At 47.0% G+C, this 12,464-nt stretch overlaps 1 protein-coding gene across 4 annotated transcripts in view; it reads left to right on the forward strand.

Moving 5' to 3' along the window:
- Positions 1 to 12,464, forward strand: part of WDR66 (WD repeat domain 66) — an 85,677-nt gene that overhangs the window by 58,059 nt on the left and 15,154 nt on the right. For 3 of the 4 annotated variants that reach the window (XM_031650841.1, XM_031650844.1, XM_031650842.1), the window contains 2 exons: positions 1,222 to 1,312; positions 1,524 to 1,667. In XM_031650841.1, the coding sequence (XP_031506701.1) occupies positions 1,222 to 1,312; positions 1,524 to 1,667 (235 nt within the window). Of the gene's footprint in view, positions 1 to 1,221; positions 1,313 to 1,523; positions 1,668 to 12,464 lie in introns of those variants that run through there. The other variant, XM_031650845.1, reaches the window with a different exon arrangement.

Raw genomic sequence — 12,464 nt, forward strand, 5'->3', positions numbered from 1 at the left:
CCACCCAAATCTCATCTTGAATTGCACTACTATAATTCCCGCATGTTGTGGGAGGGGCCTGGTGGGAGATGGTTGGATCATGGGGGCAGTTTCCCCTATGCTGTTCTCATGGTAGTGAATAAGTCTCATGAGATCTGATGGTTTGATAAGGGGAAACCCGATTCACTTGGGCTCTCATTCTCTCTCTTGCCACCGCCATGTGAGACATGCCTTTCACCTTTTGCCATAATTGTGAGGCGTCCCCGGCCATATGAAACTGTAAGTCCAATAAACCTCTTTCTTTTGTAAATTGCCCAGTCTCAGTTATGTTTTTATTAGCAGCATGATAACAGACTAGTATACCGGGTATGCATTTATTAATTCTTACAACAGTGCTGCGAGGCAGAATCTTCTCATTTTATAATGGAGGACACTGATGCCAGGGAGGTTAAGTCACCTCCCCGGAGTCACACAGCTTGCCAGGGGCAGAGCCGGGACTTGCACACATGTCCGTGTGACTCCACACTCTGGACACTTCCCCACTTCCCCACTGTGGTCTACATGAGGTGTGTTTGATGTCACAGCAAAGAGGCTAATCGCCCGATTAGCAATAATCCAGTTAGTGGATTATTAGAATGATTTCTGATGATTAGCCTTTTGTAGGAGGCAAAGTTGGTCTCATACAAAAGTAGGTTTTCTTACCATTGAAAGGGCCTATTTTTGGAAAATCTGACCTTGTGTTAGAGAGCAGAGGGTTATTTTTATCTGACTGGCATGGGTCCCTGTGGTCTCCTGAGTTTTTATGGAAGCAATCAGTGTTGGCAGTCCACTTGTACAATATCCCATTCTTTTGACTCTGATCGTTTGTGGATCTAAAGTTCTGGGTAAGGCTCCTCTGTCTGGGAGGATTGTGGTTTCAGAACACAGATGCCTCCCCCACCCCCAGGAGACACGTGTTCCCCAAAGATTACAGACAAATTGCCAAGCACCTGCCCTGTCATCACCGAGGGAATATCACCATAATTAAGGCAGGTGCCCTCTACCTCTGAGTTCCACACTTGAAATGGAATTTTCTGGTTTTGGTTTCATTTTAAAGGACTTTTTCTTAACAAGTGTGTAGAGACCCTCACTGTATCTGTGCCGTGATACCCTTCAGAGGGCCGCAGTGCTGTGCGGACCACCTTCTGAGCCATGCTCACGCTTGAGCGCTTTCTAATAGGGACATTTCTGTTGTTGTTCCAGTGTCCTGGAGGCAGCGGTTTCTCTTGGGGGTGAAGACTTGACCCCATTCTATGGTCTGCTGTCTGGTGGCCGGGAAGGAAAATTCTACAGGGTAATTGTCCCTAGAGTAAACACTTCCTGGTAACATCGAGTTAAGTTTGTAAAGCAAATGTGCCCGGGGTTAACCTTCTTGCTTTATTCCGAAGCTTTGTTCCCCCATTGAGCTTAAAATGTACTTTCTAGAAAATGTCTTTGAAGTGTTCATGGATGCCTTCAGACTTAAGCCTAAACGTGTGTTGTGTTTCTGTTCTATTCCTACGTAGGAGCTAGAAGACTACTTCTACTATTCTCAGCTCCGCAGTCAAGGCATCGACACGATGGAGACCAGAAAGGTGTCAGAATACATTTGCCTGTCGGAGCTTCCTTTTGTCATGAGAGCAATTGGCTTTTACCCATCTGAAGAGAAGGTAGGGAGAATGAAAACAAGAGCAGCAACGGGATGTGCTATTTATAAAAAACAACCTCTGGGAACAAACATTATAGGTCAAAGCAAAAATTGCACATTTTTCTTGCATAAATGGATCAGAAAGACGGTTCTGGGCATTTCAGATGCACTCCTGAGTAACTGCCTTATGGTAGAGATATGCCTTTTTTTTTTTTTTTTTTAAAGACAGAGTCTTGCTCTGTCGCCCAGGCTGGGGTGCAGTGGTGCGATCTCGGCTCACTGCAAGCTCCGCCTCCCGGGTTCATGCCATTCTCCTGCCTCAACTCCTGAGTAGCTGGGACTACAGGCACCTGCCACCACGCCCGGCTAATTTTTTTGTATTTTTATTAGAGATGGAGTTTCACTGTGTTAACCAGGATGGTCTCGATCTCCTGACCTCATGATCCCCCCTTTGGCCCCCCAAAGTGCTGGGATTACAGGCGTGAGCCAGTGTGCCCGGCCAAGATATGCTGTTTCTAAAAAGCACGCTCCTCATGGAAATTCAATGTTGGTTAGAGCATGGGTCTTGCAACCATGGTGTTGAATTGGACGGACTAGGGCTGCCGTCTCAGCCCTGCCCCTTGCTGAGTGAGGACCAGCCTCATAGGATTTTTTTCTCTTTTTTTGAGGTGGAGTCTTCCTTTGTCGCCCAGGTTGGACTGCAGTGGCACAATCTTGGCTCACTGCAACCTCCACCTCCTGGGTTCAAGCGATTCTCCTGGCTCAGACTTCTGAGTAGCTGGGATTACAGGCACTCACCACCATGGCGGCTAATTTTTGTATTTTTGGTAGAGTTGGGATTTCACCATATTGGTTAGACTGGTCTCAAACTCCTGACCTCAAGTGATCCCCCCGCCTCAACCTCCCAAAGTGCTGGGATTACAGGCATGAGCGACCGCGCCCGGCCAGCCTCATAGGATTTGAGGAGGGGATTGATGCCTACGCAGCCCTGGGCATGGTGCTGGGTGCACAGGAAGAGCTCAGGGAAGGGAGGGAGTTATTATCATCATTGTTATTCTCACTGTCTAGTTGCTCTTAACCTAGCAGGTGTTAATGGGGCACCTTTGGGAGGTGGGTGCTTGTCTGGGCTGTGGAGCACGGAGGGTGCAGTCATCCCTCATGACCGTGCCGCCAAAGCACCCCCAGATGCAAGGAGCCCCAAGCAGCGTCAAGAAGCATCTCAGGGAAATGTTCCTCATGTAAACTATTGTTTAAAGTGCAGTTAAGCCAGGTGTGGCAGCTCACGCCTGTAATCCAAACACTTTGGGATACCAAGGCGGGAGGATCACTTGAGCCCAGGAGTTTGAGAGCAGCCAGGGTAACATAGGGAGATCCCATCTCTATCCCCATCCCCCCCAAAACAATTGCTCGGTGTGGTGGCCCGTGCTTGTGGTTCCAGCTACTCAGGAGGCCATGGCAGGAGGATCACTTGAGCCCCGGAGGTGGAGGCTTCAGTGCCCATGATTGTGCCACTGCACTCCAGCCTGGGAGGCAGAGCGAGACCCTGTCTCAAGAAAATTAATAAATAAATAAAGTACAATTGATTGTGTTTCTTCTGACTTGAAATGTAGGCCGAGTGCAGTGGCTCACGCCTGTAATCCCAGCACTTTGGGAGGCTGAGGCGGGTGGATCACAAGGTCAGGAGATCGAGACCATCCTGGCTAACATGGTGAAACCCCGTCTCTACTAAAAATGCAAAAAATTAGCCGGGCGTGGCGGCAGGCGCCTGTAGTCCCAGCTGCTTGGGGGGCGAGGCAGGAGAATGGCATGAACCCGGGAGGCGGAGCTTGCAGTGAGCCGAGATCGCGCCACTGCACTCCAGCCTGGGCAACAGAGCGAGACTCCGTCTCAAAAAAAAAAAAAAAAGAAATATAATGCATTCCCATTATATAAAGTTTGGGAAGGATATGCAAGTGGAATGAAGAAAATACTGACTTACAATTCCACTATGCAGATGGAACAGTTATTAAGATTTTCCTGGGTGTTTTGTATATATATTTATATAATCATATATACAATCATGCATCACTTAATGTTGGGAGATGTTCTAAGAACTGTGTCGTTAAGCGACATCGTTATTGTGTGAACATCATAGAGTGTCCTTACACAAACACAGATGGCAGAGCCTACTACACGCCTGGGCGGTATGGTAGAGCCTGTGGCTCCCAGGCTCCAGACCTGAACAGCATGCGACTGTACTGAATACTGTAGGCAGCTGTAACACAGTGGTATGTATTTGTGTATCTAAGCCTATGTAAACGAAGAAAAGGTACAGTAAAAATATAGTATTATGACCTTATGGAACCACCATCCTATATGTGATCTGTCATTGAAACGTTGTTAAGTGCAGTGTGACTATATAGATGTATATAGTTTTTTTTGTTTGTTTGTTTTGTTTTGTTTTGAGATGGAGTCTCGCTCTGTTGCCCAGGCTGGAGTGCAGTGGCACGATCTCGGCTCACTGCAAGCTCCGCCTCCTGGGTTCACACCATTCTCCTGCCTTAACCTCCCCAGCAGCTGGGAATACAGGCGCCCACCGCCACATCGGGCTAATTTTTTTGTATTTTTAGTAGAGACAGGGTTTCACCGTGTTAGCCAGGATGGTCTTGATCTCCTGACCTCGTGATCCGCCTGCCTTGGCCTCCCAAAGTGCTGGGATTACAGGCGTGAGCCAACATACGCAGCCAGATGTATATAGTTTTAAAAAACTAACTGGGCTTGGTGCAAAAAACTAACATGGTGAAGCCCTGTCTCTACTAAAAAATATGAAACTTAGCTGGGCATGGTGGCACACACCTGTAGTCCTAGCACTTGGGGGGCTGAGGCAAGATAATCACTTGAACCCAAGAGGCGGAGGTTGCAGTGAGCTGACCGCACCATAGCACTCTAGCCTCGGCAACAGAGCAATACTCTTTCTCAAAAAATAAAAAACAAACAAACAAAAAACTAATTGATACCACACTGAATATGTGTTTGTATCCTGTATTTTCCCTTAATTTTATATCATAAGCTTTTTCCATTATATTAAAAAATGTCCAAAAACTTGCTTTTTAAAGGATATATTTTAATTTTTTAACTATTTCTAATTTAGAAAATAGAATTATAAAGAAGAAAATAGAAATTACTCAGAGATCATCACTGTTATTATTTTGGTAGATATCCTATCATTTTATATATGGACATAGATATATCTGTATTTTTTAACAAGGAATTGAGATTATATGGTATATATATATGTATATACCTATATATATCAACATTATACAGAGGATGTGTGTGCATATAGATATGTATCAACATTCTCAGTAACTTGTTTTGTGAGCAAGGTGGTAAAAATCCCTTGGCAACATGCTTTTAAAGGCTGCAAACTTAATTGGACCATTCCCCAGCTGACAGGCATGTAAGTTGTCGAAGTAGTTGGTGTCAGAGACACAGCTGTGCATGGTTTTTGCACACTTCTCTAATTATTTTCCTGGGTCATAGTGCAAGAAGTAGAATTACTGGGTCAGAGAATATGAAATTGCACCTACTGCTAACCTACTTTCCATAAATGTAGCATTTTACGTGCCCATCTTCAGGAATCCACAAGTCCTGAAACCCAGCTAAGCCTCGATGTTCATGTTGGCTGAGAACACTTGAGCAATACAAGCTGTGGTCCCAGTCCCTTCTCTCGGCTTCGGTGGCCTACTTAGAATCACCTGTTTTGTATGCTCCAGGTACACAAAACTCATTTCTGGAGAAATTAGTTATCAGAGCCCCTTAACCCCTGCTGAGTCTTGAATGAATGAGGATGGGAAAATCACCAGGTGCTGTTGTTAGCTCCTCTAAAGGTCTTTGGCTGCTGTGCCTTTTGTAATAGCACATTGCTAGAAACATAAGCAACTCTGAGAAAGTTCGTACAGCCCACATAAAAGTGTTCCTGACAGTGGCATTTTCCAAAGAGTATTCCCTAGAACGTGGCTTCCCAAAGTGGGAAGCTGCATCGGAGCATTTACTGAACATTCAGCTCCTGGGCCCTGCCCAGGTTCAGCCAATTGGAATCTCCAAGCACAGGCCTCGGAGTCTGTACATCTCCTGAGGGTGCTCACTGCGGAGCTGCCCACATTTGAAGATAGGGGCTTAACACACTGAGCGGGATCATTAGTCAGCTTTCTTCTTTTTTCTCTCTCTTTTTTTTTTTTTCTGAGGCAGCATCTTGGTCTGTCACCTAGGCTGGAGTGCAGTGGTGTGATCTCAGTTTACTGCAACCTGAGCCTCCCAGGTTCAAGCGATTCTCCTGCCTCAGCCTCCTGAGTAGCTGGGATTACAAGCATGCACCACCACGCCTGGCTAATTTTTGTATTTTTTAGTAGAGACAGGATTTCACCATGTTGGCCAGGCTGGTCTCGAACTCCTGACCTCAAGTGATCCACCTGCCTCAGCCTCTCAAAGTGCTGGGATACAGGTGTGAGCCACCATGCCCAGCCTCAGCCTTGTTCTTTGGTTACAAGTTACAGAAACCTAAGTCGACCCATTTTCTGGTTCACAGAATTCCAGGTCCAAAGGGAGTGGTGATGTGCAGTGTAACCTAAGCCAGGCCCTCATCCATGTCGCTGGGAAGGGTCTCTCTCTTTAAGCCTGGCTTTCTGCTGTGCTGTCTTCCTCTGGGTCCAGCCCCCAGCCCACATCCAGTGGGGTTCAACGCCACAGGCAGGAGCCTGTCTCCTTCCCAGAGCTGCAGACATTGTTACTGTCATCACTGCCATCGGAGCATGTGCCACTCAGGTTGGCCAGGCCTGGGCACTCTGTTCCTGGAGTGTGGAGTGGGCTCAGTCTCCTTTAACCATGAGGACTATGACCAAGTGACAGCTAAGACATGGGCAGGTGTCTCAGTCTCTTCATGCTTCAGCTTCCTCATCTACAAAATGAGTGCAACAGTCGCACCCAGGACCACTCTGGGCAGGTGGCATGGCTTCCACAGAATTCTGAGCAGGGCAAAAAGCGGGCCCCTCTTCATTCTCACTTCCTTCTTTTTTTTTTGGACACAGGGTCTCACTGTGTCACCTGGTCCTCCAGCCTCAGCCCTCCAAGTAGCTGAGACTACAGGAATGTGCCACCATGCTCGGCTAATTTTTAAATTTTGGTAGAGATTGGGTTTCTCCATGTTGGCCAGGCTGGTCTCAAATTCCTGAGCTCAAGCCATCCACCCTCCTTAGCCTCCCATAGTGCGGGATTCTAGGCGTAAGCCACCACGCCCGGACCTCCTTTCCTTCTCATTTTACGTTAGAAATGTTGCCTCAGATGTCTCCCTGTTCCCACGGCCACTGCACTTCATCTGCGTGGCTCTGTGGTTCTGCTTCTTCTGTTTTTAGCCCAGCATTTAACCAAATACCCACCTCCTCTGGCTGATTGGTTGGCCTAACACCTGGTACTTCAAGATGAAGAAAGGGAAGAAGCACATGTTGGTGAAAACCAGCCGGCCTGGCTGCAGTGCCCAGCCTCCTTGGCGAGCCATCCCAGCAGTGGTCTCAATGCCAGAGTCCTCTCTGTAGATGAGACTGGAGCGGGCTGCTCTCTCATAGGGGTGTCGTGAGGACTAACAAGCGAGGGTCTGTGCGGTGCCCAGCACACAGAGGTGCTTACTCTGTGGGGTGCTCTTCCCTCAGTATTTCCTGTTAAATCAGTGTGTTCCTCTTAAGAGGCTGATGGGATCACCCCTCATTTTCTTATTTTAAATTTTCATTTGTAAAATTCCAAGCAAACACAAAAACACAGAAAAGAATAAAATGAACTCTTGGCCAGTCATGGTGGCTCACACCTGTCATCCTAGCCCTTTGGGAGACTGAGGCAGGAGGATTGCTTTAGTAAGCCCAGGAGTTCGAGACCAACCTAGGCAATATAGGGAGACCCTGTCTCTACAAAAAAATATTTAAAAAAATTAACCACATGTAGTGGCGTGTGCCTATGGTCCCAGCTACTCGGGAGACTGAGGTGGGAGGATTGCTTGGGCCTATGAGGTCAAGGATGCAGTGAGCTGTGATCATGCCACTGCGCTCCAGCCTGGGCAACAGAATGAAACCCTGTCTCTCTCTCACACACACACACACACACACACACACACACACACACCCCGCTCCTGCATACCCATCAGTCAACTTCAGCTTCAGCAGTTCTCAGCTCCTGTTTGGTTCAGACCCACTGACCTGCTCCCGCCCCATGGGTTATTCTGAAGCAAGTTCCAGGCACCCTCACCTCACAAGGAGGCCTTTCAAACCCAGGCGCCCCTTCCTCAGCCAGGGAGAGGGCCTCCCTCACAAGGCCTGTGGGCACCTGAGGTTCACACTTCTATGAAATTCACCAAAATGCCATCGTGTGCCATGCCTCTGGCTGTTCCTGTGGGTGAGGAGTATTCTGGTGGCTCTCTGATGCCTGCAGGTCAGTGATAACCATGGAGGCCACCCTGTGGAGGCTCCCAGGTCAGGCAGCTCTGGGTTTGAATCCTGACTGTGGCCATGTGCCAGTTACGATTTGGTTGAGTTTCGGAACCTCTCCATGCTTCAGTTTCCTCATCTACAAAATAAACATAATAGTAGTACCCACCTCCAGAATTACTGTGAAGATTAACTGAGTATCCATTTCGTACAGTACATGGCACATGTTAAGTGTTTTAAAATGTCATCCAATGTTTTTGTCTTTGTCATGGCATCCCCGTCTCTGGATCCATGATTCCAGAAGCCCTTTATGGGAATGTTTCTCTGACCTCGTGCTGCTTTGTGCACAAGACGCTTTCCAAAATCTAAAAGTTTATATTTTCTTGATTTTCTGGTAAAGATACTTTACATAAATGTCCAAACGTCATCAGATTGATGGCAGTCTTCTCGCTTGTTTGGGATTTTTTTTTTTAGAGGCAGGGTCTCACTCTGTCGCCCAGGCTGGAGTGCAGTGGTGCGATCACAGCTCCCTGCAGCCTCAACTTCCTGGGCTCAAGTGATTCCTCTGCCCCAGCCTCTCTAGTAGCACATACTATAGGCGCACATCACCACATCATTCAGGATTCTTGATTTTTTTTTTTTTTCTTTTTTGAGACGGAGTTTCACTCTTGTTGCCCAGGCTGGAGTGCAATGGCGCCATCTCAGCTCACCGCACCTCCGCCTCTCAGGTTCAAGCAATTCTCCTGCCTCAGCCTCCTGAGTAGCTAGGATGACAGGCACACGCCATCACACCTGGCTAATTTTGTATTTTCAGTAGAGATGGGGTTTCTCCATGTTGGTCAGGCTGGTATCGAACTCTCGACTTCAGGTGATCCACCCGCCCTGGCCTCCCAAAGTGCTGGGATTATAGGTGTGAGCCACTGTGCCCCGCCAGGATTCTTGATTTTAATCCTTGGGCTGTCCTGCTTTGTTGGTGAGGTGTTTAGCCCTGGCGACCAGTGCCCACCTGTCGCACAAAGTGCTTGAGAAAGGGGGTAGGCAGAGAGCAACCCACTTGTCTCTGCTTCCTGTAGAAATCAGGAAGTCCTGCATCTGCCTGGAGTCCCAGCTGCTTGAGAGGCTGAGGCAGGAGGATCACTTGAGGCCAAGAGTTCCAGACCAGCCTAGGCAACATAGCGAGACCTCTGTCTCTTAAAAACCTAAAAAAAGTGGACCAGGCATGGTGGCTCACAATCCCAGCATTTTGGGAGGCCAAGGCAGAAGGATCGCTTGAGCCTAGGAGTTCAAGACCAGCCTGGGCAACATAAGGAGACCCGTCTCTGCTAATAAACAATTAGCTGGGTGTGGTGGCGTGCACCTGTAGTCCCAGCTACTTGGAGGACTGAGGTGGGAAGGATCGAAGGATCGCTTGAGCACAGGAGGTCAAGGCTGTAGTGAGCCGTGATTGTGCCATGCACTCCAGACAGGACAGCAGAGTGAGGCCCTGTCTCAAAAAGAAAAAAAAGAAAATTAGTTGGGGATGGTGGTGGGCAACTGGAGTCGCAGCTACCGTGGAGGCTGAGGCAGGAGGATTGCTTGATCCCAGGAGCTAGAGGCTGCAGCATGCTATGATCATGCCTGTCAATAGCGACTGTCCTCCAGCCTGGGCACCATAGCTCTCCAAAAAAAAAAAAAAAAAAGGCTGGGCGCGGTGGCTCAAGCCTGTAATCCCAGCACTTTGGGAGGCCGAGACAGGCAGATCACGAGGTCAGGAGATCGAGACCATCCTGGCTAACACGGTGAAACCCCGTCTCTACTAAAAAATACAAAAAACTAGCCGGGCGAGAGGTGGCGGGCGCCTGTAGTCCCAGCTACTCGGGAGGCTGAGGCAGGAGAATGGCGTAAACCCGGGAGGCGGAGCTTGCAGTGAGCTGAGATCCGGCCACTACACTCCAGCCTGGGTGACAGAGCGAGACTCCGTCTCAAAAAAAAAAAAAAAAAAAGTAAGGAAGTCTAATTATAAATAAAGATGTACTCATTTATTCTATCACTGGCAAAAAATAATAAAGCTTAAACAACTTATCAAAATCTTGCTGATGAAGAAAAGGTATCCGGAAAAAAATGTTAGTTGGTAACAAATGTTATAAAGTAACAAACATTGACAATTACTTAAAGACAGAAATAAAAACGGCCGTTGTAAGGTTTGCATTGGATGTTGTATACGTTCTCCTGCCTGACGCCACCACTTCCCAAAAGGAGAGTTTCGGTGCCGCACTCAGTGAGGGCCCCACTCACCCTTGGACTCCAGGGTTTTTAGTCTACTTAAAAAAAAAAAAAAAAAGTTTCCTCTTTGGAGATGTTTTCTGAAGGCCCCAGATGTGCCCCACATCAGTGTGCAGACTTGATTGGCTGATGAGTTAGTTTATATCTGAAGCTGCACCAGGAGAAGTTGCTGATCTTTTGTTTTCAAGTCAGATTTATAGTGATTAAAAAAAATCTTTTCAGGGCTTTGAAACTAACCCAGGCTTTACGGTGGTTAATGAAACATTTCCTATTGAGATGTAGCCATTCCCGCTCCTTCAGAAAGTTGCATGGAGTTTACGCCTTGCTATTGGAGTGTGTTCATACTTGGTTACAGAAAAGACCCAGATGCAGGGTTTAAACCAGCACCCCAAAGACTATACATTGTTGATATTTTGCTTACGTCATTACAACTGTCTTGGGGATTTGAAGCTAGTCAGTGTGGTACACTGAAGCCAAATGATACAAGAATACAACCCTCCCCAAAGAATTCCTGGCCATTCCCTTCTTTCACAGAAAGCTGTGCTCGGGAGCAAAACACAGCCGAAGTGGTCAGGGTGGGCTACTACTGGAAATCATTATGTATTTATTTACTTTATTTTATTTAGTTTTTTTTTTTTTTTTTTGAGACCAAGTCTGTCACCCAGGTTGAAGTGCAGTGGCTCAATCTCAGCTCACTGCACTCACTGCAACCTCTGCCTCCCGGGTTCAAGCGATTCTCCTGCCTCAGCCTCTCGAGTAGCTGAGACTACAAGTGCATGCCACATGCCCATCTAATTTTTTGTATTTTTCAGTAGAAACGGGGTTTCACCGTGTTAGCCAGGATGGTCTCGATCTCCTGACCTCTTGATCTGCCTGCCTCAGCCTCCCAAAGTGCTGGGATTACAAGGTGTGAGCCGCCGTGCCCAGCCTAGAAATCATTTTTAAATGAAAGATCTGCAGCATGTATAATGTTATCAAAGGAACCATAGCTTAGGTGTCATCGTTTCTACAGATGATTTCACGTGCAAGGCAGTTCCACCCTCTATCTTTATACATGTGTCTTTTCTTCCAGGATGTTGGACTGTCACGTTGGAATAGGGCCCAGCATATCATTCGTTTCCTGCTTACTTGCAACTTCACTTCTCTTTAGCTTGCAGAGTGTTGTATAATCTTGACAGGTTTGGGCACGGAATAAACATTGGTGCAAACACCTAGTTCTGTAAACTTAAGGCTAATCCTCTAGAGACGTATGTGCCCAGCAAGTGCCTGCATGGTAGATGCTTGGCAAATGTTGATGGAATGAGTGAAAGAATCAATAATGCTCATTGGTCGTATTCGACAGCAGAGTCGGTGAGGACGACAGAACCCCTGACATTATTATTTGATCTCAGCGTAATTCTCAGTAACCCTAATGTGTTTGATATATTAAGGAGCTTTGGCATAGCTTAGGAGCATTTAGAAAGGAATTAAACAGTCACTTAACTTTTTATTTTATTTGCTATTTATTTTTTGCTTAACTTTAAAAATGTATGTATCTTTTGGCTCAACAAATGTACTTTTAAAAGTGTATTGTGGAGACTCAAGCCTGTAATCCCAGCATTTTGGGAGACTGAGGTGGGAGGATCACCTGAGGTCAGGAGTTTGAGAGCAGCCTGGCCAACATGGCCAAACCCCATCTCTACTAAAAATACAAAAATTAGCTGGGCGTGGTGGCGCGAGCCTGTAATCCCAGCAACTCCAGAGGCTGAAGCAGGAGAATTGTTTGAACCCAGGAGGCGGAGGTTGCAGTGAGCTGAAATGGTGCCACCATACTCTACAGTCTGGGTGACAGAGCAAGACTCCGTCTCAAAAAAAAAAGGGAGTGTATCCTACAGAAAAACTCACCCAAATTTATAATGATGTATGTATGGAAGGGATAATTTTAAATATATAATATATATAAATATTGAGATGGAGTCTCACTACGTTGTCCAGGCTGGTCTCAAACTCCTGGGCTTAGGCAAGCCTCCTGCATTAGCCTTCCTAGTTGCTGGGACCACAGGCCCTCCACACCCGTACCTGACCTGAAGGGACAATTGTTGCCACATAGTCTATTGTGTTGAAAACCA

This window comes from Papio anubis, chromosome 9 (assembly GCF_008728515.1).
Source record: "Papio anubis isolate 15944 chromosome 9, Panubis1.0, whole genome shotgun sequence".
Lineage (NCBI taxonomy): Eukaryota > Metazoa > Chordata > Mammalia > Primates > Cercopithecidae > Papio > Papio anubis.